Here is a 27,767-nt window from a genome sequence, read left to right as displayed (position 1 = left end):
CTCCTTAGACACAGGTATAGGGTCAGCTTACTGTGCAAGATCAGAAATATAACAGGTAGCCTTCACACACTGATCTAGGATTAACTATGGGCAAAGTGAGCAACACTACATGGGGACATTGTCCTTTGGCACAGTTTACTTTCCCCCAATCCTACCCTTCCATGTCCTTGTATATTTGTAAAGTAATGGATAGGTGTTAGCAATAAGACATAAATTCCATTTAGCTTATCAGGGAGCTTCAAGGAGCTATTGTCATATTGCCTTTCTTTTCAGACTACAAAAAGTGCAGAGTAGAAGTTGAAATGAAGTTGGATTACAGTCTCTCTGAGATTTTTTTTATTGTTCACGCAGTGAGACATACAGACAGTCAGTCAATCAAATAGAAAGATGCAAACTTGTGTAAATGAGTATGGTCATAAAGACACCGGTATAGAAATGGGTTTTGAGTGGGTTAAGCTGTTTACTAGAGCAGGAACTTCTTTACAGGGTTCAGATTTTACCTCAGTAACTTGTGACGCAAGACATCATTAATGACCTTGGTGCATTCTCCAATGTCTCGACTGCATTCTCTGATGTCCAAAACACTTCAGCGCTTTTCAATTAAGCTATTTATTTAGCAGAAAAGTTTCAACTTCAAAACACACACACATACCCTCATACTTTTTATTTCCATCTTGGCTGTTCAATTGGTTGTCGTGGAGACATCATCGCTCAAGGATGCTTTAACAATAGAGCACACAAACTCAAAGTCTTCACTTCTCCACACATTCTAAAGGTTAAGTTTGGGAATTTAAGACCTCAATTACTTTCCCTTTAACCTCATGACCTTGCTATGAACACACACAAAACTGTCTGTGTCGATCTACAAACGAGCAATTTAGTGGAAAATAAAGAGTTTGTATTTATCAAGTGTCTCAGAGCAGGAGTGCCCCCCCCCAGTCAATAATCTACACTCGTACTCTTAGACAATTGACAAATTCGGGTCCAGGTCTTCAAATCCCAAACGTATACTTTCAATATATATTAGGTGTGCTGAGAGCGAAGCTATTGTTTTTGATAGAATTCTTATTTTTACTTTATTATTCTTTCGCACTTGTCGTAATATCTAAATGCTTGATTGGTAAAAAAATATACATACTTTGGCAATATTTTGTATGTATTTTGTATTTTATTAAACCTTTATTTAACTAGGCAAGACAGTTAATGTTAAGGCTGTGTAAGGGAGGCGAAGTCAGGTGCAGGAGAGCAGAGTAGAGTAAACAGGCGCACTTTTATTCCGTTCAACAATAGGCACAAAAAATGGCATAAGTGCCCAAAAACACAGAACATAAACTATAAAAGTAACGCGCGTGAACATACACCATTAGCAATGAACAATTACACTCAAAGACATGATGGGGAACAGAGGACTAAATACATGTAGATTGATTGGGGAATGAAAACCAGGTGTGTATGGAACAAGACAAAACAAATGGACATTTGAAAAATAGAGCAGTGATGGCTAGAAAGCCGGTGACGTCGATCGCCGAACGCCGCCCGAACAAGGAGAGGCGCCAACTTCGGCGGAAGTTGTGACAGTTAAGAACAAATTCTGATTTACAATGACGGCCTACCCCGGTCAAACCCTAACCCGGACGATGCTGGGCTTATTGTGCGCCACCTTTTGTGACTCCCAATCATGGCCAGTTGTGATACAGCCTGGAATTGAACCAGGGTCTGTAGTGACGCCTCTAGCACTAAGATGAATATTGAAGTATATCAATACCGCTACTCAGAAACCCCAAAACATTATATTGGCCCATAGGTGGAGCTGTAATAAGAATTCAAAGTCTAAGGCTCAGCCCCTCTGTTCTGTTTGGATACAACCAGAACTTGGCATTTAACTCTTTGCCTCAAGGACCCATAAGGTCCGCCATCTTGGATTTGTCATAAAATCATCATGAACAGTACATCCAATTGACTCGAAACTCAGAATATATGTTAATGTCTATCTTTACTACGTTTTTAAAAAGCTAAGCGATACATCAAAAGATAAGAGAAAATGGCAACTAGGTGGCGCTGTAGACAATCGTGGACAAATGAAACGGTGCGAGTCTGTCAAGGCTCACATAAAATTATGTGATTCCTGGTTTTGGGTCTTCATCATTGATTATTTGGACGAATCTGGATTGGGCGAAGGCAATTTCCAAACCCGTGTGAGGATGATAAATGGTTTTTGCTAGATTCCACAGCCACAATGTCAAAATTGGCTACATCATAAATATGTATGAAAACAAAAATGTCCTTTTTGGCCATGATGAACATTGGTGGAATTAGCAGAAGGGAGGAGTTCGGCCTAGAGTTTCCGTTCGCTTCCTTCCTTTGCACAACGGTTATCACAATTGTTAATGGCATCCCCCCAGAAGTAAAACAGGAAATGACAAACTTTCGTGAGAAAATGTTATGTCTGGGTAACCGAGATTAATAACCATTCAAAGGCTGTACACGAGGGATGTATAATGCTTCCAGTTCGTTACTGTACATAAGTAGTTTTTTGGGGTATCTGTTTTTTACTTTACTATTTATATTTCTGTCGACTTTTACTTTTACTTCACTACTTAAAAAAATAAAAATACCAAAATGTAAATACACTTTTACTCCGATACATTTCCCCTGACACCTTGGTTACTCGCTACAAAATCAAACAAATCTGAAGCTGGAAAAAAAATGAATCATGTTGAAAAAAGATGCAAGCAACATCGACGAGTCGGCACACTCATGGGTGAACTAGTTTTGCTAGGCAGCAGGTGATGACATGCAGAGTTGATCCAATCCTCATCAGTTTGGGCAAATCCAAGGGTCCTAGAGTGTAAACCCCACCCACCGGGAACCTGGACTTGCTAAACAGTCATCCACTCAGCAGCACTTTGCCCAAGCGTGTCCAAAATCGCACAATCATGTCCGACATCGCTCTACCACCACCTCCTGATGAGGATGATCATGTTTTATTTTCTCGGAATGAAGGATTCATCCTACCGGATGAAATGTCTGTTATGTTTACCAAAAGTTCAGGAAATACTAGCGTTCAAGACCTCGCCGTCGAACCTAAAGAAACACATTGAGTTAAGTCTACTGTTAGCTTGCTAGCAGATGCTAGCTAATCCTATACCTAAATAGTTCACTGGCTAAAATGTGCCCAGATTCGGAAGCTTTGTTAACTAACGCAATCTAACTAAACTGGCACAAGCTAATTAGCTAGCTTTCGCCATAGCTTTCGCCATAAAGCCTTTTTGAAATCAGACAAAGCAGCTGGATTAACAAGAAGTTCATCTTTAAGCCTATGTATAACACTTGTATTTTTTATGAATGTTTATTATGACTATTTCTGTATTTTGAATTTGGCGCTCTGCAATTTCACCGAATGTTGTTGAGGTGGGTCGCTAGCGGAACGCCTGCGTTAGAAAGGTTAACCAGGTAGGCCAGTTGAGAACAAGTTCTCATTTACAACTGCGACCTGGCCAAGATAAAGCAAAGCAGTGCGCCACAAACAACAACACAGAGTTACACATGGAATAAACAAACAGTCTATAACACAATAGAAATGTCTATATACAGTGTGTGCAAATGAGGTAAGATAAGGGATGTAAGGCAATAAATAGGCCATAGATTAAATTGTTACAATTTTGCAATTAAACACTGGAGTGATAGATGTGCAGAAGATGAATGTGCAAGTAGAGATACCGGGGTGCAAAGGAGCAACAACAACAACAAAAAATAACAGTATGGGGATGAGGTAGTTGGATGGGCTATTTACAGATAGGCTATGTGCAGTGAGCTGTGAGCTGCTCTGACAGCTGGTGCTTAAAGTTAGAGAGTGAGATATGATTCTCCAGCTTCAGTGATTTTTGCAATTTGTTCCAGTCATTGAGAACAGAGAACTGGAAGGAAAGGCGGCCAAAGGATAAATTGGCTTTGGGGGTGACCATTGAAATATACCTGCTGGAGCGCGTGCTATGGGTGGGTGTTGCTATGGTGACCAGAGAGCTGAGATAAGGTGGGGATTTACCTAGCAAAGACTTATAGATGACCTGGAGCCAGTGGGTTTGGCGACGAATATGAAGCGAGGGCCTGCCAACGAGAGCATACAGGTAGCAGTGGTGGGTAGTATATGGGGCTTTGGTGACAAAATGGATGGCACTGTGATAGACTGCATCCAATTTGCTGAGTAGAGTGTTGGAGGCTATTTTAAATGACATTGCTGAAGTCAAGGATCGGTAGGATAGTCAGTTTTACGAGGGTATGTTTGTCAGCATTAGTAAAGGATGCTTTGTTGCGAAATAGGAAGCCGATTCTAGATTTAATTTTGGATTGGAGATGCTTAATGTGAGTCTGTAAGGGGAGTTTAAAATCTAACCAGACGCCTAGGTATTTGTAGTTGTCCACATATTCTAAGTCAGAACCGTCCAGAGTAGTGATGCTAGACGAGCGGGCAGGTGTGGGCAGCGATCGGTTGAAGAGCATGCATTTAGTTTTACTTGCATTTAAGAGCAGTTGGAGGCCACGGAAGGAAAGTTGTATGGCATTGAAGCTCGTCTGGAGGTTAGTTAGCACAGTGTCCAAAGAAGGGCCGGAGGTATTCAGAATGGTGTCGTCTGCGTAGCGGTGGATCAGAGATCAGAGAATCACCAGCGACATCATTGATTTATACAGAGAAAAGAGTCGGCCCGAGAATTGAACCCTGTGGCAAGCCCATAGAGACTGCCAGAGGTCCAGACAACAGGCCCTCAGATTTGACACACTGAACTCTGTCTGAGAAGTAGTTGGTGAACCAGGCGAGGCAGTCATTTGAGAAACCAAGGCTGTTGAGTCTGCCGATAAGAATGTGGTGATTGATAGAGTCGAAAGCCTTGGCCAGGTCGATGAATACAGCTGCACAGTATTGTCTCTTATCGATGGCGGTTATGATATTGTTTTGGACCTTGAGCGTGGCTGAGTTGCACCCATGACCAGCTTGGAAAACAGATTGCATAGCTGAGAAGGTATTGTGGGATTCGAAATGGTCGGTGATCTGTTTGTTAACTTTGCTTTCGAAGACCTTAGAAAGGCAGGGTAGGATAGATATAGGTCTGTAACAGTTTGGGTCTAGTGTCTACCCCTTTGAAGAGGGGGATGACCACGGCAGCTTTCCAATCTTTGGGGATCTCCGACGATACGAAAGAGAGGTTGAACAGGCTAGTAATAGGGGTTGCAACAATTGCAGTGGATAATTTTAGAAAGAAAGGGTCCAGATTGTCTAGCCCGGCTGATTTGTAGGGGTCCAGATCTTGCAGCTCTTTCAGAACATCGGCTATCTGGATTTGGGTGAAGGAGAAATGGGGCAGGCTTGGGCAAGTTGCTGTGGGGGGTGCAGGGCTGTTGACCGGGGTAGGGGTAGCCAGGTGGAAAGCATGGCCAGCCGTAGAGAAATGCTTATTAACATTCTCAATTATCGTGGATTTATCGGTGGTGACAGTGTTTCCTAGCCTCAGTGCAGTGGGCAGCTGGGAGGAGCTGCTCTTGTTCTCCATGGACTTTACTGTGTCCCAGAACTTTTTGGAGTTTGTGCTACAAGGATGCAAATTTCTGTTAGGAACGCAAAGGCTACCTTTTTCAAACTGCCTGTGTATATTGATTCCTAACTTCCCTGTAAAGTTGCAAATCGCGGGGGCTATTCGATTGTAATGCAGTGTGCCACAGGATGTTTTTGTGCTGGTCAAGGGCAGTCAGGTCTGGAGTGAAGCAAGGGCTATATCTGTTCTTGGTTAAAAAAAAATGAAATTGGCATGCTTATTTAATGGTGAGGAAAGCACTTTTAAAGAACGACCAGGCATCCTCTACTGACGGAATGAGGTCAATATCCTTCCAGGATACTCGGGCCAGGGTGATTAGAAAGGCCTGCTCGCTGAAGTGTTTTAGGGAGTGTTTGACAGTGATGAGGGGGGGGGGGTCGTTTGACCGCAGACCCATTACGGACGCAGGCAATGAGGCAGTGATCGCTGAGATCCTGGTTGAAGACCGCAGAGGTGTATTTGGAGGGCAGGTTGGTTAGGATGATATCTATGAGGGTGCCCGTGTTTACGGATTTGGGGTTGTACCTGGTAGGTTCACTGATAATTTGTGTGAGATTGAGGGCATGTAGCTTAGATTGTAGGACGGCCAGTGTGTTAAGCATGTCCCAGTTTTGGTCACCTAACAGTACGAGCTCTGACAATAGATGGGGGAAATCATTTCACATATGGTGTCCAGGGTACAGCTGGGGGCAGAAGGTGGTCTATAGCAAGCGGCAACGGTGAGAGACTTGTTTCTGGAAAGGTGGATTTTTAAAAGTAGAAACTCATTGTTTGGGCACAGACCTGGATAGTATGACAGAACTCTGCAGGCTATCTCTGCAGTAGATTGTAACTCCGCCCCCTTTGGCAGTTCTAGCTTGTCGGAAAATGTTATAGTTAGGGATGGAAATTTCAGGGGTTTTGGTGGCCTTCTTAAGCCAGGATTCAGACACGGCTAGGACATCCGGGTTGGCAGAGTATGCTAAAGCAGCAAATAAAACGAACTTAGGGAGGAGGCTTCTAATGTTAGCATGCATGAAACCAATGCTTTTATGGTTACAGAAGTCAACAAATGAGAGCGTCTGGGGAATGGGAGTGGAGCTAGACACTGCAGGGCCTGGATTAACCTCTACATCACCAGAGGAACAGAGGAGTAGAATGAGGGTACGGCTAAAGGCTATAAGATCTGGTCGTCAAGTGCGTTCGGAACAGAGAGTAAAAGGAGCAGGTTTCTGGGCACGGAAGAATAGATTCAAGGCATAATGTACAGACAAGGGTATGGTAGGATGTGAATACAGTGGAGGTAAACCTAGGCATTGAGTGACGATGAGAGAGGTAATGTCTCTAGAGACACCATTTAAACCAGGTGAGGTCACCGCATGTGTGGGAGGTGGAACAAAAGGGTTAGCCAAGGCATATTGAGCAGGGCTGGAGGCTCTACAGTGAAATAAGAGAATCACTAACCAAAACAGCAATGGACAAGGCATATTCACATTAGGGAGAGGCATGCGTAGCCGAGTGATCATGGAGTCTAGTGAGTAGCTAGGTGGGCTGGAGACACGGCGATTCAGACAGCTAGCGGGCCGGGGATAGCAGAAGGGCCTTAGGGGGATGTCGCGACCGAAGTGTCAGTTGTAGCCCCCTCTGGCGGTTACGTCGACAGACCAGTCGTGATGGATCGGCAGGGCTGAGTGTAGTAAAAGGGTCCAGGCCAATTGGCAAAATAGGTACTGTAGCCCAAGAATATTGGCTGATAAACCTCTTCAGCTAACAGTCCGATATTCTCTAGACAGCTAGCAGACCGTGGCTAGCAGGCTAGCAGATGGGAATTCAGGGGACGTCGCGACGGAGGAGCCTGTTGAAAACCCTCTCGGGCGGATTACGTCGGTAGACCAGTCATGAAGGATCGGCGGGGCTCCGTATCGGCAGTAAAAGGGGTCCAGGCCAATTGGAAAAATAGGTATTGTAGCCCAAGGAGTGGCCGATGGACCTCTTCAGCTAGCCGGGAGATGGGCCTAGCATAGGCTAGCTCCAGGCTAATTGGTGCTTGCTTCGGGACAGAGACGTTAGCCATGAGTAGCCACTCGGATAGCAGCTAGCTAGTCTGGATGATCCAGGTGAAAAGGTTCAGAGCTCTGAGTTGAATCACGCTGGTAGGCTCTGGGTTGAATCGCGCTGTGCAGAGTCCGGTATGCTCTGGGTTGAATCGTGCTGTGCAGACTGGAAGGAGTTGTCCGGGATAAAGGTGGTAAAAGTGGATGACCGCTAGCAGTTGCCAGCTGACTACTAGCTAGTAGCTAGTTAGCTTCTGTTCGGGGTTCCGGTTCTAAAGTATTGAAAATAGCAGATCCATACCACATTGGGTGAGGCGGGTTGCAGGAGAGTATGTTGGAGTTGAGGTTAAAAAATATTTAAAAAATATATACGAAATATATGCAAAGAAAAAAAGATATATAAATATATATACACGGGACAATACAAGACGAAGACAAAGACGCCTGCCTGCTATGCCATCTTGGATTGTTAACATTCCTTTAATCTCTCTATCAACCTACTGATCACAAAACTTGACCGAATCAAGTTGTTCCTGAAGTACAGTAAGCCTCTGGTGGATGCGCCACAACTGGGACTGAAGAAGTGCTTCAGCCACATGTTTTTACGACCCTGAGCTGATAGCAGCTGCAATCCTTGGACAAAGGATGATGCCACCATCAGAATGGGTAAGACAACATGTGGTTATTTAACAGTATTTTATTATTCATTAACAACTGTGTATAGTGTAAATTTTGACACTTCATAGATTAGAGAACCACCCATTTAAACTACAATCCTGATTTTGTGGTTCAGTCCAATACTTAGCCCTGTTCCTTGGTTTCTATAGATGGGGGATGGATTATGTAGGCTCATAACTGCATGACTTCTATTGTCATCTTCCTTGTATTTCAGGAATGGACTACATCAAGGACCAACTGGAAGAACCCTTATCTGTTGCTTTTATACATATCTTACTACTTAAAAGTCGTCTTAATTAAACCATCTAATGAATCTAGGATTACAGGGACTCTCAGCAACTATATTCAATGTGCGGGACAAAATTGAGGCTATGATTTAAGAAGTTGGAGCTCTTCTCTGTCTGCACTAACAAGGACAACACACAAGTATTTCCATCATTGTATGATTTTTTTGTGTGCACATGAACTCAAGCTTACGGACAATGTTGCAGTAGTTTGTGTCGGGGGGCTAGAGTCAGTCTGTTATATCTGGAGTATTTCTCCTGTCTTATCCGGTGTCCTGTGTGAATTTAAGTATGCTTTCTCTAATTCTTTCTTTCTCTCGGAGGAGGACCTGAGCCCTAGGACTATGCCTCAGGACTACCTAGCCTGATGACTCCTTGCTGTCCCCAGTCCACCTGGCCGTGCTGCTGCTCCAGTTTCAACTGTTCTGCCTGCGGCTATGGAACCCTGACCTGTTCACCGGATGTGCTACCTGTCCCAGACCTGCTGTTTTCAACTCTCTAGGGACAGCAGAAGCGATAGAGATGCTATGAAAAGCCAACTGACATTTACTCCTGAGATGCTGACCTTTTGCACCCTCGACAACCACTGTGATTATTATTATTTGACCCTGTTGGTCATCTATGAAAATTTGAACATCTTGGCCATGTTCTGTTATAATCTCCACCTGGCACAGCCAGAAGAGGACTGGCCACTCCTCATAGCCTGGTTCCTCTCTAGGTTTCTTCCTAGGTTCTGGCCTTTATAGGGATTTTTTCCTAGCCACCGTGCTTCTACACCTGCATTGCTTGCTGTTTGGGGTTTTAGGCTGGGTTTCTGTACAGCACTTTGAGATATCAGCTGATGTTAGAAGGGCTTTATAAATACATTTGATTTGATTTGAATGTCAATTGTGATATAGCGAAGCACCTGAGTGAGTTGGGTGCACAGTTACGGAGGTATTTTCCCAAAAGGGATGACACAAACAACAGGATTCGTTATTCCCTTCATGCCCTGCCTCCAGTTCACTTACCGATATCTGAACAAGAGAGCCTCATCAAAATTGTGAAAATTGAATTTAATCAGAAGCTACTACCAGAGTATCCAGCCTTGGCAAATCACGCTGTTAAAAACTTCTTAGAGATGGGCGTCCCGCTAGATTTTTTGAAAATCTTCATCAGATTTGTCATCCAAAGGGTCCCAGCTATAACATGTAGTGTCGTTTTGTTAGATAAAATCCTTCTTTATATCCCAAAAAGTCTGTTTAGTTGGCGCCATTGATTTGAGTAATCCACTCGTTCAACATGCAGAGAAAGGAATCCGTAAAGCTACCCCTAAACTTTGTTTCAACAAGTCAAAATATGTTTCTATTTACTCCTCAGATACCCTAAAATGTAATCAAACTATATTATTTCTTACGGAAAGAAGTATGTTCAACAGGAAACCGATTTTAGCAGGTGCATCCTATCTTCATGGCGTGCGCTAACACGAATTTCCAAGACTGTGTCCCTTTACTAAAACTGATATTTCTTATTTGTTTTTTAAGTTACAACCTTGAAGATAGACCGCTGACACCCTGTGGAAGCAATAGGAATTGCATCCAGGGAGCTAATTTTCAATATGACCTTTTACTTGCATTTCTAAGAGTATGGTCTCTCAAAAAAATAATTGTGTTGGTTTTTCTTTGGATTTTCTCCTACCATATCTATTGTGGTATATTCTCAAACATTCCTACAAACTTCAAAGTGTTTTCTTTCCAATGGTACCAATTTGATGCATATCCTGGCTTCAGGGCCTGAGCAACAGCCAGTTTACTTTGGGGAAACGTGGAAATGGAGAAAAAAGGGGCCTAGCCCTAAGAAGTTTTAAGACATTGATGCCCTTTGCAAACACGTACCTATGTGAGAGTGGATTCTCGGCCTTCACTAGCATGAAAACTAAATACAGGCAGAGACTGTGTGTGGAAAATGATTTAAGACTGAGACTCTCTCCAGTACAACCCAACATTGCAGAGTTATGTGCATCCTTTCCAGCACACCCTTCTCATTAACCTGTGGTGAGTTATTCACAATTTTTGATTAACAAATAAGGTTTTATATGGCTAAATAAAGAGAAAAATTATTGATTATTATTATTTGTGCCCTGGTCCTATAAGAGCTCTTTGTCACTTCCCATGAGCCAGGTTGTGACGACAACTCACACTCATTCTTATGTTTAGAAAATGTATTGTGTGTGTGTGTTGCACGCGTACAATGATGGCAAAAAACAACATTTGAGAGTGCGCTGACCCTGGTGCTAGAGGGGGTACGCAGCTGGAGGTTGAATGTTTGAAGGGGTACGGGACTATAAAAAGTTTGATTATTTTGATTCTTTGACATAGGGCTAGCTATAAAGGGTCCTATTGTTGTCTTCCTGTCTACGCAGGCTGAATGCTGTGCTGACACTTAAACAGTGTTTGTTTTAGAGTTGTTCAAAAGGCTGCCTTCATTACCTCAGCCATGAGAGTGTCAGGATCTGACACTGTCTGTCTGCCGAGTCATCACACAGATCTATGAAGACTTAAACAGACAGTTCAATACCTGGGATACTCAAACAAGGGTTATGACATACTGCCACACACGTGTGCACCCACGCACACAAACAGACGCACACACTCTCTCTCACACTCACAAACACCATTTTTTAATACAACAAAGACAGAAAATGGATTTGTGCCTTTCTGCCTGTGCATAACATCTACCACAGACCCATGTTCTGCACCATCAGAATGGGAATAATAGAATGAGTTCTCATTGGCTGTCTGTCTCCTGTGTATTTAATTTGCAGAGACCGTCATGCCCTATTATTAACTTTCCTCTCTGGCTCTCTACCAACATTCTCCTCCTCTCCAGTCACCACACTCTTTGCTCTACATCCCTGTGTCACACTCTCTCTTCTCCTTCCCTCCCTGTCTCTCTTACATTTTAAAGTAAATCTTTCTCTCTCTAGCTAGCCATTACAACTGTCACACCTGCTTTTATGTTCTCTCTCTCTCTCTCTTTACTATAGTTGTCCTATTTTCTCTTTCTCTTACTCAAAGGGCCTTTCAATCACAGGCTACAACACTTCAGCAGGTAGCCTAGTGGTTGGAGCACTGGTCCAGTAACCAAAAGTTTGCTGGATCGAATCACCGAGCTGACAAGGTAAAAATCTGTCATTCTGCCCCTGAGCAAGGTTCCCTGTGCACTGTGGATGTCAATTATGTCAGCCCCCTGCACCTCTCTGATTCAGAGGGTTTGGGTTAAATGCAGAAGACACATTTCAGTTGTACAACTGACTAGGTATTGCTCTTATAGGTCGTAACATTATATCGCTATCCTTTTCTCCCTTCTTCCCTCTTTCATTCCTCAGTGGGCATCTTTTGGTGAATTATCAACTGTTCGACCAGGATATAAAAAAACAAGAGAATCACAGCTGATTTGAGGAGTTCATGACCACATAACTCAAGGTAAGTCATTCAGTTGAAATAACTTATAATGTATATGCTGTGAATACATGTGTTTAAAGATCAAACAAAAAAATTAAGACAGGACTGAGAACGATCACGAATAACTGGAAAGTGTTATGAGGGTGAGTTCAGTGACAGAAAAAATACGTTTCACACAATTATTTAAATGAAAATAGTAATGAGCATGTAAGTCTTATGTGTGATAGTGAAAAATAATAGATTGTTGTTTACATAGGATTAACATTTTCTCTGTCATGAAGCTTTTTAAAACTCACTCATCCAGCATCATTGTATAATTTGTTGCTTATAAATTCTACCAATGTCTGTTGTTTGTGAGCTGATAGTTCACTACGCTGAATTGTGTAAAGCATTTCCTGGAAAATCTGTGTGAGATATATGGGCATCCCTCTAAGTATTACTTTAGTCAAAATTACTAATGCACAAATCAAATGTAATCATGGGAAAGTATAGTAGAGAGTAGTAGACTCTACAACATCTCCCAACCACGTTCTATGATTGCTTTCTAATAACGTTTCTGGTCATTATGGGAACATATTGTTTACAATAACCACCTTTCTATATGCAAATTAAAAAATTCAGTGCAAACACATACACACACCTAGCTAAGCAAATACACACAAAAATCCCCACTTGAAGTTGCTATCAGTCTTTTGGAGGGGAGATTGAACTGTAGAGTAGAAAACCGATTAACTTTAAATGGTCTAGTAGATATCTGTTGTATGATTGCATTGAGGCATATTAAAGTACCAATGTAGCCAATATTTAAATGTTCAACTAAGAAACATAAGAAACATACACAGTAACCCTAATTAGAACCTTATTGTAATTTTTTTTTTTAAACACATATATAACATTACTCAGATTATTGTACAGGATAATCTCAGCCGTGCAGCATCTAGGGATGAAATGTATCTTCCCTAGTGTTCAGGTGAGTCTCATTCAGAGAGTGCTTTTCTACCATCATCATCAAATTTCAATATTTGTATTATTTCTATACATACAGTAAGAACCAGCCACCTGGTTATTTCTTTGACTGTGACACTGTTACCCTACTGTAATGTAGTGTGTGTGCGTGTGTGTGTGTGTGTGTGTGTGTGTGTGTGTGTGTGTGTGTGTGTGTGTGTGTGTGTGTGTGTGTGTGTGTGTGTGTGTGTGTGTGTGTGTGTGTGTGTGTGTGTGTGTGTGTGTGTGTGTGTGTAAAGAGCAAAGCAGGAGTGAGGTATTTATTTTATCCCACTGAATACGCCATTAAGCCAGCTAAGCTTCTTCAAAGACATTCTTTTGATAAACAATCTCAAATGAATGTAAGCTACGTTGTGTTCTGTTGTCCATCTGTAGTTCTGGTGTTGTGTGTGTACTTGTACACATGTAGGTATGTGTTTGTGTGTACATGCTGAATAAGACAAGGTCAGCCAGCCCTACACTCTGAAAATTGCATATCACATAAATAAAACATTATGCTAGTTGTGATGGGTGTGACCTGATCACTCACTCACTCACTCACTCACTCACTCACTCACTCACTCACTCACTCACTCACTCACTCACTCACTCACTCACTCACTCACTCACTCACTCATGCGCACACACACAGAGGTGCACACACACACAGGTGCATGGACACCCACACACACTTTCCATCTCCAAGACTGAATTTAAAGGTATCCTGGTATCAAACAAACATGCATGGAAAACATTCTACAATTTCATTTAAATTAATTAGAATGTACTTTTAAGACATTACATTTCTCAGAAACGTGATGATAGCATTTTAATTGAGCTAATAATTTTCACATTTAACTTGACATATTTCCAATCTGATTTCATTTCAATTTTATGACAAGAACCTTCTTTCAACAACATGGATCAGGGTTGGGGTCAAATGCGTTTTCATTTTGGAAATTAATTAAAATGTTCAGTTCATGAATTAAAAGTAATCCATAATTCTAATCAATTATACAAGTAGGCCTAATCCCTAATGGATGACTTCTAATTCATGAATTGAATGTTTGAATTAATTTTGAAAATGTAAGCGCATTTAACCCCAACCTTGGTTCTGTGACGTATGACTTAGCAATGTGCATATTGCCAAAGTGTACTTTGGAAATGGAATTCATTAATAATATAACTAATATATAATAATTAACTCACTCTCAAACCAAAACGGTTGGAAATAGTTATTTTTTCCCCATGCCACAGAGGACTGTGTGCGTCCCAAATGACACCCTATTCTCTTCATAGTGCACTACGTTTGACCAGAGCCCTATAGGACCTGGTCAAAAGTTGTGCACTATATAGGGAATAGGATGCTATTTGGGACTCAAACTGTCTCATCAGGTATTCTCTCTGTACTCAGGCAGTTTGAAGGGCAGGGCCGGGCTCTCAAAGCAAAGTGCTGACTGAGGTTTAAATGCCACCCTACAGAGAGAGCCCTCATCACAAGTCCTGCTCCCTCAGAGGTTGTATCCAAAATGGCATCCAATTTCCTATATAGTCCACAACTTTTGACCAGGGCCCTGGGCTATAGGGAATAGGGTGCATTTGGGACATGCCCTGACTGTGGAGAGCAGACACCTCCTCCTGTCTGCAAACACATGCAGCCACGCTCTCTGGCCCTGTATACACTCATGGTGTACTGATGTAGAATGTATTTGGCACAACAGTTGTGATATAACAGAGTATTTTTGCACAACAATAATTACACAAGTGTTGAGAAGAAACTGCACAATGGTTTTCTTAAAGTTATGTTGGCAAACATTTACAACAGAGATGTTGTATCACAAAATGTCATTGTATCAAATGTGTTGTACGTCGTTGTATAACCTGAGTGTGTAAGGGTTGGGTAGGTTACTTTCTAAATGTAACCTGTTAGTTACTAGTTACCTGTTCAAAATGGGAATCGGTACATTTTGGATTACCCAAACTCAGTAACGAATCGGGTTACTTTCTGATTACTTTCCCCTTAAGAGGCATTAGAAGAAGACTAAAAGCATCCATTAAACGCATTTGGTGTATCATCAGTGGTCTCTGACTTGTGGTCAGACTCGCTCAGGTGGAACAAACTTAAACTTGCACCTTTTTTTATGGTGAATTGAATGTCATTGAGAAAACAGAAAGGTGTCATGTATTTTTGGGCAAAAATTCTTTCTGAATTTAAAAGTAATCCTAGAACTAATCATCTAGTTTTTCAAAAGTATCTGTAATCTCACATGCAATATTTTGTGCCACGCTCTCTCTCTCTGTGCACTCTAAAGTCAACCTCAACTTTTCTGATTTTATTTGTCACAAGCACCGAATACATCAAGTGGTAAAGATAATAAACAGCGAGTAGCAACAGCGTAAAAAAAAGGGGGTGGGGGGGTCAATGCAAATAGTCCGGGTAGCCATTCTTATGACTTGTTTGTAGAAGCTGTTAAAGAGCCTTTTGGACATAGATTTGACGCTCCTGTACCGCCTGCTGTGCGGTAGCAGAGAGAACAGTCTATCACTAGGGTGGCTGGAGTCTTTAACCATTTTTAGGGCCTTCCTCTCAAGTCAAGATGCTCTCGATGGTGCAGCTGTAGAACTTTTTGAGGATCTGAGGACCCAAGCCAAATCTTTTCATTCTCCTGAGGGGGAATATGCGTTGTCGTGCCAGCTTCACGACTGTCTTGATGTGTTTGGACCATGATAGTTTGTTGGGGATGTGGACACCAAGGAACTTGAAGCTCTCAACCTGCTTCACTACAGCCCCATCGATGTGAATGGGGGCGTGCTCAGCCCTCCTTTTCCTGTAGTCCACGGTCATCTCCTTTGTCTTGATCATGTTGAGGGAGAGGTTGTTGTCGTGGCACCACACTGCCAGGTCTCTGACCTCCCTATAGGCCATTTTATTTTGTTGTTTGATAGTCAATGAGCATGTGAACATTACATTTTGTGTTAACCTGTTGGGGCTAGGGGGCAGTATTTGCACGGCCGGATAAAAAAACGTACCCGATTTAAACTGGTTACTACTCTTGCCCAGAAACGAGAATATGCATATAATTAGTAGATTTGGATAGAAAACACTCTAAAGTTTCTAAAACTGTTTGAATGGTGTCTGTGAGTATAACAGAACTCATATGGCAGGTCAAAACCTGAGAAGATTCCATACAGGAAGTGCCCTGTCTGACAATTTGTTGTCCTTCAGTTGCATCTCTATCGAAAATACAGCATCTCTGCTGTAACATGACATTTTCTAAGGCTTCCATTGGCTCTCAGAAGGCGCCAGAAAGTGTAATGGGGTGTCTGCTGTCTCTGGGCAAAGAACAGCAGGAGAATTTGTGAGTGGTCAGCCTGGGGACAGTGACACTGGAGCTGCGCGTTCATGAGAATTCTCAATTCTTTTCTTTCAGCCTTTGAATGAATACAACGTCGCCCGGTTTGAATATTATTGCTATTTTACAAGAAAAATTGCATAAAAATTGATTTTAAACAGCGTTTGACATGCTTCAAAGTACGGTAATGGAATATTTTGATTTTTTTTGTCACGAAATGCGCTCGCGTGTCACCCTTCGGATAGTGACCTGAACGCACAAACAAAACGGAGGTATTTGGATATAACTATGGATTACTTGGAACCAAAACAACATTTGTTGTTGAAGTAGAAGTCCTGGGAGTGCATTCTGACGAAGAACAGCAAAGGTAATCCAATTTTTCTAATAGTAATTCTGAGTTTGGTGAGGGCCAAACTTGGTGGGTGTCAAAATAGCTAGCCGTGATGGCCGGGCTATGTACTCAGAATATTGCAAAATGTGCTTTCGCCTTAAAATCTGACAACGCGATTGCATAAAGGAGTTCTGTATCTATAATTCTTAAAATAATTGTTATGTATTTTGTGAACGTTAATCATGGGTAATTTAGTAAATTCCCCGGAAGTTTGCAGTGGGTATGCTAGTTCTGAACATCACATGCTAATGTAAAAAGCTGTTTTTTGCTATGAATATGAACTTGATTGAACAAAACATGCATGTATTGTATAACATAATGTCCTAGGGGTGTCATCTGATGAAGATCATCAAAGGTTAGTGCTGCATTTAGCTGTGGTTTTGGTTTTTGTGACATATATGCTTGCTTTGAAAATGGCTGTGTGATTATTTTTGGCAGGGTACTCTCCTAACATAATCTAATGTTTTGCTTTCGCTGTGAAGTCTTTTTGAAATCGTACAATGTGGTTAGATTAACGAGAGTCGTGTCTTTAAAATGGTGTAAAATAGTCATATGTTTGAGAAATTGAAGTTATAGCATTTTTCAGGTATTTGTATTTCGCGCCACGCGATTCCACTGGCTGTTGACTAGGGTGGGACCTAGCCCAGGGAAGTTAACATTGCTTTATCCATAGATAAAGCATAGATGTTTATCAGCCTGCAAACAATCTATTGCATAGACTTTAGAAAGGTTATCATATAATCAATTTGGTCAGCGGCTTGAGGGGAACAATTTAAAACCACACATTTTTGGGGTTGACTATAAATCACATGACATTGTATGAAATAAAAGGACAATCCTTTTGGTCATTAAACACTAAAGTCCTTGGTCCTTAGAGCTGACATTTTTCTATCACAATCTTAATTCACTATTAGTTCCCCTATACTCTCACCATAGCCACGGGAATTAGGGGTGCTGAGGGTGCTGCAACACCCCCTTAAAAATCAGAGTGAAAGAAAAAAATATATATATATTTTTTTTATGTTTACAATAGTACTGCCTCTCACTCTGTTACTGGGTTACACTTTATTTGGATAGTTTGATCTGTAGACCAGCATTTCAGACTATCTGTTGCTAAAGTATGTGGTTAGGGTTAGGATTAGCTTTAGAGTAAGGGTTAATGTTAAGGTTGGGATAAGTGTTAAGGTTAGGGCTAGGGTTAGTGGATGGTTAGTTAAAATGCTGTTGACAGTTTTCGAACATCTACTAATTATCTACAAACCATCTACTTGGAACTATCCCAATACAGTGATACTGGTTACTGCAGCAGACTATTGAAGCAGACCCTTACCCCTCCAATACAAAAGGCAGCTGAATGGATTGGACTCTGGTTATTTGAAAGCGGCATAGCTTTCAGAATGCCTCATGTTATCCACCTTCCTACGCATATCTTACCTTTTGAAATTACCAAACACACACAGCGATGATGAATACGCACACAAACAATATTTTTCTCTGTCTCTCTCTCTCTATAAAAGTCTGTTGGATGGCAGCAACAAAAACACTAGGTTAAGCAAACAATAGAATTTAGTCCTGCATACCGTCATACAGTCACTCTAGGAGCAGAGGGTCAGAGAGGACTAAGTTTTCTTCCTTTACAGTACATGTCTTGAAGAGCGAGATGTCCCTTTGTATGTACTCAAGCTGTCTGGAGGGAGAGAGGCGTGTGTGTGAGAGAGAGTTGTGTAACATACTGCGTCTGTATGTTGAATGTATGCTTGACGTCCACGTACCAAGGACAAGGTTAGGCACAAAACACATACACAGAGCCCCTCAACAAGGACAAGGATTAGTACAGAACCACAGAAGTAAATGCATCACTTGATGACTAAGTGGGTGTTTTATTACATAACCTCTGATTTAAGAACTATTAAAATATCATCACACCTTGAAATTAAGCATGTCTGTGTCCCAAATGACACCCTATTCCTATCACGACTCAGGATATGACCCAGATGCAGACACAGGAGGTGGATTGTTCTGTACTCAGAATATTTATTATAAACAAAGGGGCAGGCAAAGGGCAGGTTGAGGGCAGGCAATCAGGGACAGAGTGGCAGGCAGGCAGGCTCAGGGTCAGGACAGGCAGAGAAGTTGGAACAGGGAAGACTAGAATTCAAGTAGGGGGAAAAAAACTACGGAACTGGAGAAACGGAAAACATGCTGGTAAGAGCTGACAAAACAAGACGAACTGGCAACAGACAAAAAAGCAGGTATAAATACACATGGGTAATGGGTAAAAATAATAGGGGACACCTGGTGGGGGGTGGAGACAAGCACAAGACAGGTGAAACAGATCAGGGTGTGACAGCTCCCTATACAGGGTGCCATTTGGGATATAGACCGTCTCCATGGTCCTCCTTAGGCCTCACTTTCTCTGAGAATAAAGGGAAGATATCCTAGGTGTTAGGAGCAGGAAATACTGTGTGGTCCAAGATGGTTCCATAATCTATGACTTCATAATATTACCATAATCTATCCTCAAACTTTAGAAAATCTAAAAGAGCCATCACATCAACACATTCAAGCAGCGGAAACAAAAACTCAGACCCCCTCAGTTATAGGTACACTCAATATGGCCACCGGTCTACCCATCACAGCACACTGACTTGAATGGGGAATCCTTATATAATCTACTCTAGTAATACTCTAGTAATTATATTTCTATGAACACATCAGTCTATATATGTTCCCACAGGGCCATGACAAAGTTACATCTAGAATCTCACAGATTACCCTTTAAACCACAGTAACACTACCTGCATTAGCATGACCTTTCTATTTTAATTCTGCTTTTCTGTCCATCTGACATTCCACAGGGCATTGACAGACTTGCCTCTACACCAATAATGACTCTATAAGACACAGTACCAGTACCTGCATTAGAGAGCCACTATACCTTTGATCCTGGCATGGAGGACGCGACGGAGGTGCGTACGGATGGGAACTCTCTACTCAAGGCCGTGTTCCTGAGTCGACTGCGTCTGACACGCCTGCTGCTGGAGGGAGGGGCTTACATCAACGAGAGCAACGAGCGAGGTGAGACGCCCCTCATGGTGGCGTGCCGGACACGCCACACAGACGCACAGAGCGTGCCCAAACACAAGATGGTTCGGTAAGTAAGTTACTAGTCCATGACACCTCGTATGGGTTGGGTTAGTGTTAAGGAGTAGGAAGTAAACACCACAGAGCAGGGGTAGCTCAATTGTATCCCCAATGAGCCAGTGTGTGTACAGACTTTCACTCTAGCCAAAACAATTACACACCTGGCTAAAATAATACATTGAAGACCAAATCCTGCACCAACACCTGCCCTCCATGAATAATATTGGCCACCCCTGCCCTACCATAGAGTTGCCAAGTAAAAATACACTTTACCTCTTCTTCAGGATTTTATTGATCCACAGAGTATTTATTAACGTGTCATCCATGTCCCCCCACAGGTACTTGCTGGAGAGTGGTGCTGACCCAAACATCCAGGATAAGGCCGGTAAGACGGCCCTGATGCATGCATGTCTGGAGCAGGCTGAAGTGGACGTCCTCACTCTGCTGCTGGGGAGTGGAGCCGACCCCAGTCTGAACGACCACTCTGGCTCCTCAGCTTTGGTCTATGCTGTCAATGCAAGGGACAAGGAGGCCCTGAGAGTCCTACTGGATGCCTGCAAGGCCAAGGGCAAGGAGGTGGGGATGTGGGTTTGATTCCCGCTTGGGTAGGTTTGCAAAATCCTGGTAATTTTCCCCAAATTCCTAAGTTTTCCAGAAATTCTGGTTGGAGGATTCCAGATTTTGTGCTTATGAACTTATAATTGCTGGAGTATTCCGACCAGGATTTCTGGAAAACCTGGGAATTTTGAGAAAGTTGCTGAATTTTTGCAACCCTACGCTGGGGCCAACTGTTTGCATGCTCTACTATAAGTCACTTTTGGATTAAAGCGTCTGCTAAATAGCATATATTATATTTTATTATGTTTTATATTATTTATATTATATTACAGGTCATTATCATCACCACAGACAAGCTACCTTCGGGATGCCAGTTGACCAAGCAGTACTTGAACGTGCCTCCACCAACCGACCTGGAAGAGCGCATGCACTGCACCCCTGGCTTGGCCACCTGCTGCATGTCCCCCTCAGACATACAGCTCCGCACCCCTCCACAGGGCTCCCCCGCCATTGCCTCCCCCCAGCCAGGGAGCCCCCTCTTGGGCCTCATGGAGCACCACCACCAGGGTGGTGGAAGGGGAACCACCATCTCTGGTTCTAATGGTTCTGGTTCTTCTCAGCCGGGCTCCCCAACCAGGGACCCTAGCCTGTTACGGGGCCCCAGTCCTGGGGTGGTGAAGCTGCTCCATGTACAGCGGCTCCACTCGGAGCCCTGGCTGAAGATCCCTCCATCCCTACTGCTGCAGCAGAGCAAGGCCTCTAGGTAGGTAGCCAAGAGAAGCAGGGGTTCAAATCCCATGTCTGTCAGGAAAAAAATAGGTTCAGAGTGACACTGATGCCAGCAACCCTCTGGTTGCTGCCCACTCTGAACCTATTTTTTTCCTGACAGACATGGGATTTGAACCCCTGATAATGTGCCCTTGAAGGCACTTAACCCCTAAACTGCTAACATGGCGCTGCACTAGTAACTGCCAATTGCTCCAGCCTCTCCAACCAAATGTGTATTTTTTTGTATGTGTGTGGGTTGTTTCAGCCTGACCGAGGAGCTGCTGGACATCACCCCAGAGGAGGAGCTCTCCTTCTGGGTCAACAGCTTGGCCTTCTCTGGGTCCAGAAGGGCAGGGCCCGGGGTACATCCGACCCTCGCCCGTCATCAGAGCATCGACGCCAAAGATGCCACGGGGCTGCTAAGGGCCCTGGAGCCCTTAGCCCATCATAATACATTTTTCCGTATATTTTTTGTATCTCAGGTGGCTGGGAGCGAGGGAGGCGGCAGAGGACGAAGGAGAGGCCTGAGTAGGAAGATGTCTTACGACAGTGCTGCAGCTTCTTCCCATCCCAACCTCTTGCACAGGGGGGACGGAGGAGGCTGCCCCAACTGTCCCTCTGGTGGCCATGAACCAGTCCTCCCAGTGGACAAAACCTCCCTAGACTGTTGCCTCCCTAACCTGGCCGTGTCCAGCCTAAGGAATGTAGTCCGCCGCCGCAACATCGGCATGGACCACTATAGCTCTGACTCCCAGCTGCCCCAGTTTGGCCACAGCAGCCACCCAGAGTGTAATGAATTCTACAAAGGCATAGGGTGTGGTATAGGGGAAACTGAGACGCGTAAGCTAGTCACCAGCCGGTCATCCACACTGTCAAGCTCCAGGGAATCCCTGGAGACCACTGCCCAGAGGAGGGGACCCGCAAACCTGGAGAGAAGAGGCTCGGGGGCCCTGCTCCTGGATCACATCTCCCACACCCGGCCGGGATACCTGCCTCCTCTTAACCCCCACGCACCCATACCCGACATCGGGGTCAGCCCCACCTCAACCTGCCCCAGCCTGAGTGGGAGCACCAAAGCACTGAATCTGAACGGGGGTGTTGCAGCAGGGCCGGGGTCAAAGCCTCTCGTCCCCTGCGCACCTTCCTTCCACAGGGATCTGAAGTTTAAGACATTGCTGAGAAGACACTCCATGCAGACTGAGCAGATTAAACAGCTTGTCAACTTCGAGGAGCTCTTCAGCCACTAATACGAACGATGCTAGCTCGGTCCCAGGTCTGTTCATGTCGTCTTGCAAACCCCAGGCCTATAGTCATTGTTACGCCTTGGTAAAACTGCACAAACAGTTTTGGGACCAGACTAGAACGCTGCATTTTCTTTGTGTGTCTGACTACTGTGTGCTTCGCTTCCTATGTCAAGCGCTGTTGCTGCTGTGTGACCATAACATTGTTAACAAAGAACTTGTGCCTTCTTACCAGAAGTGTATTATTGCTCATCCCAGCTTTTTCAGTGTGCTTAATTACACTTCCTTTGACAACCAGACTTGCAATTCCATCAAGCTCAGGAAGGAATAGAGGAATTACGATCGGCGCATCAGAACCATCGGTAACACAACAGCTCTTCTTTGATCAATTGATACACTTATATCTGTTTGAAGTCTGAGAGCAGAAATCTCATGGTACTCCTCCTCAGGACATCTAACAACAGACAGAGATGCTTTTAAAACATGGGATGAACTGGGATGAAGGAATCTGAGGCCTTGAATCCTATAAGGACAGAAGAATTTACTCTTCAAAGGGAAGGGGGAGTGAGTCATTCTCTGACTAAATCAATGACAGACTGAAAGCAATGGATTGGCAACACAGCACAAACACATCTGGGACTCAGGCTAACTCCTCTGACTGTGGAAGATCTAAGTCACTAAGGAAAATATTAATGTGTCAGTGGGAAAAACGAACACCAAAAAATGTAAATAAGACAATCAAGATTCTTGAACACAAAGTGATTAGTAAGAACGTCAGAGCATTATATTTGCTGAGTATTTATTCAACACTGCTGTTTTGTATACCATTTGACGAGATAGTTGTTGTATTGCCTTTCGCTTGTTCTGTTGTGCTCCTTCACTGCTAATAAACTGCTTTACGGCCCTTTTCTCTATACACAGAGTCACTGGGCTCCATCAGTGGTGTAGTGGTGCCTGGAGAAGTGGGTATACTCTAATTTTGCCCAAAATGTCCCAAACAGCCCGACCGGCAAATGAAAGGTGCCCTGTGTAAAAAAAAATCTACGAGACAGTAGCATACACCCTGGACCCTTAAATATTATCAATCCTATATTGGTCTTTCACAGTCAGTCCAACCCAAGCTGTACTGTGCAAGTAGCCCTACTATTGAAACAGAATTCACATTATTTGTTCAGTTTTTGCTTTCAAAGTCACACTTTCTTAATAGAAAAACAACACAATTTGATGTTGTAAGGACATAACAATGCTTAAACCACATCAAGAGACCACTGTTAAGGGTCCTAGTTAACCTTTAATTCAAGTGTGCAAGCAACTAGCACTGTTGTTTGGTCTGTAGCACATGATGGAGTTTGCAAAACAAATGGCCATTGGATTGATACAAATAATCATGACATCATTCTGCCAGGTAGGCATAGGCTACTTTGTAGCTAGTTAACATTTAACTGAGAAGGTTTTTGGGAAAGCCTTTCCATCTACCAGAAGACGGCTAGGTCTCTAATTACTGTAGCATCACCTTATTTTCCTCTCCCTTCATTGTTTGAAACCTGGACAATATCTCAGCTTGGATGTCAGCCCACCACCTCAAGCTCAACCTCGACAATATGGAGTGCTCTTTCTCCCGGGGAAGGCCTGCCCATTCCAAGACTTCTCCATCGCGGTCGACAACTCCTTGGTTTCCCCCTCCCAGAGTGCTAAGAACCTTGGCAACACCCTGCCGTTCTTTGCAAACATCAAAACAGTGACTCGCTCCTGCAGGTTCATGCTCTACAACATCCATAGAGTACGACCTTTCATCACACAAGAAGTGTTGCAGGTTCTAATCCAATTCATCATATCCCATCTGGACTACTGCAACGCTCTGTTGGCTGGGCTCCCCACTTGTGCCTTCAAATCCCTTCCAACTTATCCACAACGTTGCAGCCCATCTGGTGTACAACCTTCCCTTGTTTTCCAATGTCACCCCGCTCCTCTGTAAACTCCATTGGCTTCAAGTCAAAGCTCGCATCCACTACAAGACCATGGTGCTTGCCTATGGAGCAGCAAGGGGAACTGAGTCTCCCTACCTTCAGGCTATGCTCAAACCCTACATCCTCCCCGAGCATTCTGTTCTGCCATCTCTGGTTTCTTGGCTGTCCTACCTCTAAGGGAGGTCAGCTCCCACTCAGCCAAGTCAAAGCTCTTCTCTACCCTGGAACCCCAATGGTGGAACTAGCTTCCCTCTGATGCTGATTTCTGCTTTATCGAGGAACAATATACTTACTACGACTGTGATATTTGGTTGTCACATCTAGCTATATTTAGATGAATGCACTAACTGTAAATCACTCTGGATAAGAGCATCTGCTAAATTACTCAAATGTAAATGAGCTGAAACAGGAAATCTCAAGGGTGACATGTCATACAATTTATGAGCATAATGGTGTATTATTTGAAAAATACTGTAAGGGGTGCGTAACTGGTGGCAGGGAAGTCAGACGCAGGAGAGCAGAACTTGGTAATAGCCGGAGCAGTTTAATTGCAAAACCATCGGCATCAAGAATAAAATGAACATGGGTAAAATGAAGACAAGCACCTACAAACAAACAATTCCACACAAATACACGGGGGTAACAGAGGGTTCAATACACAACATGTAATGAGGGGAATTGAGACCAGGTGTGTGAGAAGACAAGACAAAACAAATGGAACATGAAAAGTGGATCGATGATGGCTAGAAGATCGGCGACGCCGACCACCGAGCGCCACCCGAACAAGGAAAGGGACCGACTTCGGCAGAAGTTATGACAGTACCCCCACTTGACGCACGGCTCCAGCAGCACGCCGACACCGGCCTCGGTGACGACCCGGAGGGCGAGGCGCAGGGCGATCCGGACAGAGACGGGGGAACTCCTGCAGCATTGAAGGGTCCAACATGTCCTCGACCGAAACACAGGACCTCTCCTCCGGACCTTACCCCTCCCACTCCACGAGGTACTGAAGGCCCCTCGCCCGACGCCTCAAATCCAGTATGGAGTGGATGGAGTACCCTGGGGCCCCCTCGATGTCCAGAGGGGGCAGAGGAACCTCCCGCACCTCAGAATCCTGGAGCGGGCCAACCACCACCAGCCTGAGGAGAGACATGGAACGAGGGGTTAATACGGTAATCGGGGGGAAGCTGTAACCTGTAACAAACCTTGTTCACTCTCCTCAGGACTTTAAATGGCCCCACAAACCGCAGACCCAGCTACTGGCAGGGCAAGCGGAGGGGCAGATTTTGGGTTGAGAAGCCAGACCCAGTCCCCCAGTGCGAACACCGGGGCCTCACTGTGGTGACGGTCTGCTCTGTTTTTCTGGCGCAGCACGGCCCGCTGAAGGTGAACACGGGCAGCTTCCCATATCTCCTCCTAATGCCTGGACATGGGAGCACCTGATCCTAGATCAGTAGCCAGGGAGTCCAGCAGGTCATAATAGACTCTGCTCTTGTCTATGTCTCTCCTGTAGGGCAGAAGGACAAAACATCAGTCTGGCCTGTCCACACTGTCAGGCTGTACCTAAGAGGGAGATAACAACACAGAGACAGGGTTATAGACAAGATCAGATCAGCAAACATCACTATGTGTCTACAATGTCAGGCTGTACCAGAGAGGGGGAACGAAACAGAGACAGGGTCTTTATTGTCTGATGGTTGACTACACTGGGAGAAGGCAGGGTAGTGAATAAGGGATAGGGGCTAGACTAGTGGGTAGAGGCTAGGGGTCTATCAGGGGTTCTGGGTGTGAGAGCCATATCCTACCTGTCTCTGTTTTAGAAGCCAGTGGAGCTAGGGGAATGACTGGGCCAGGAGGGCTGCTCACACACGTTTTAGCACTGTACCTGTCTGACTGTTGTAGAAGCCAGGGTAGCTGGGGGAACGACTGGGCCAGGAGGGCTGTTCTGACAGGGGAAGTGACCGGCTGTCTCAGGGTCCGACACTGCCTCCATTTCTCTCACCATCTCCCAGCTGTAGCCTAAGAAGCAGTCGGAAAAGTGAGATGGTAAGGGACAGGCACACTAGCATGGTAGTCTAACCTACACAATAATCACTGGCTGTTTTGCAGATGACAGTTAATGTATTCATTTTATGTTTGTTTCAATAGGCATAAATGCAAACACAAGGAATAAACAATGCTTTGATTCGTTGCACCACAACTTAGGTTAAGGGTTGCACCTGCAAATGTGTTCAGGCTAACTTACATGGGTTGTCCGTATCTGCAGCAGAGGTCACTGCGGCCACCAGGAAGTCATTGGGGTCAAGGGGTGTGGCCTTGCCTCTGTGGCCTGGTAGGATGTCAGTGTTGATCCACAGAGGACCACGCAGCTCAGACTGAACATTGTGTAATAACATCATTGATTAGGTTGAATACCAAGGGATGATACAAAGAGGAACCTTCAGTGTGTCTGTTGTCTGGACCTCTGGCAGTCTCTATGGGGGTGCCACTGGGTTCAATTCTCGGGCCGACTCTTTTCTCTGTATATATCAATGATGTCGCTCTTGCTGCTGGTGATTCTCTGATCCACCTCTAGCGCAGATAACACCATTCTGTATACTTCTGGCCCTTCTTTGGACACTGTTAATTTTTAACAAACCTCCAGACGAGCTTCAATGCCATACAACACTCCTTCCGTGGCCTTCAACTGCTCTTAAATGCTAGTAAAACGAAATGCATGCTCTTCAACCGATTGCTGCCCACACCTGACTAGCATCACTACTCTGGACGGTTTTGACTTAGAATATGTGGACAACTACAAATACCTAGGTGTCTCGTTAGACTGTAAACTCTCCTTCCAGACTCACATTAACCATCTCCAATCCAAAATTAAATCTAGAATCGGCTTCCTATTTCACAACAAAGCCTCCTTCACTCATGCTGCCAAACATACCCTCGTAAAACTGACTATCCTACCGATCATTGACTTTGACGATGTCATTTACAAAATAGCCTCCAACACTCTACTCAGCAAATTGGATGCAGTCTATCCCAGTGCCGTCCATTTTGTCATCAAAGCCCCATATACTACCCACCACAGCGACCTGTATGCTCTCGTTGGCTGGCCCTCGCTTCATATTCGTCGGCAAACCCACTGGCTCCAGGTCATCTATAAGTCTTTGCTAGGTAAAGCCCCACCTTATCTCAGCTCTCTGGTCACCATAGCAACACCCACCCATAGCACGCGCTCCAGCAGGTATATTTCACTGGTCATCCCCAAAGCCAACTCCTCGTTTGGCTGCCTTTCCTACAAGTTCTTTGTTGCCAATGACTGGAACGAATTGCAAAAATCACTG

At 44.1% G+C, this 27,767-nt stretch overlaps 1 protein-coding gene across 1 annotated transcript; it reads left to right on the top strand.

The window, feature by feature from the left end:
• The first annotated feature begins 11,789 nt into the window (after window positions 1–11,789).
• Window positions 11,790–24,554, top strand: LOC106587044 (ankyrin repeat domain-containing protein 34B). Its single transcript, XM_082969921.1, has 6 exons — window positions 11,790–12,047; window positions 19,613–19,908; window positions 20,237–20,474; window positions 20,789–21,219; window positions 21,265–21,275; window positions 21,441–24,554. The coding sequence occupies exons 2-6, from the start codon at window positions 19,706–19,708 to the stop codon at window positions 22,469–22,471; spliced, it is 1,914 nt and encodes a 637-aa protein (XP_082826047.1). The 5' UTR covers window positions 11,790–12,047; window positions 19,613–19,705; the 3' UTR covers window positions 22,472–24,554.
• Window positions 24,555–27,767: the final 3,213 nt, after the last annotated feature.

The sequence above is a fragment of the Salmo salar genome, chromosome 26 (assembly GCF_965601325.2).
Source record: "Salmo salar chromosome 26, fSalSal1, whole genome shotgun sequence".
Classification (NCBI taxonomy): domain Eukaryota; kingdom Metazoa; phylum Chordata; class Actinopteri; order Salmoniformes; family Salmonidae; genus Salmo; species Salmo salar.
The sequence above is the reverse complement of the archived record's forward strand: the minus strand, read 5'-3'. Positions and strand labels throughout refer to the sequence as shown.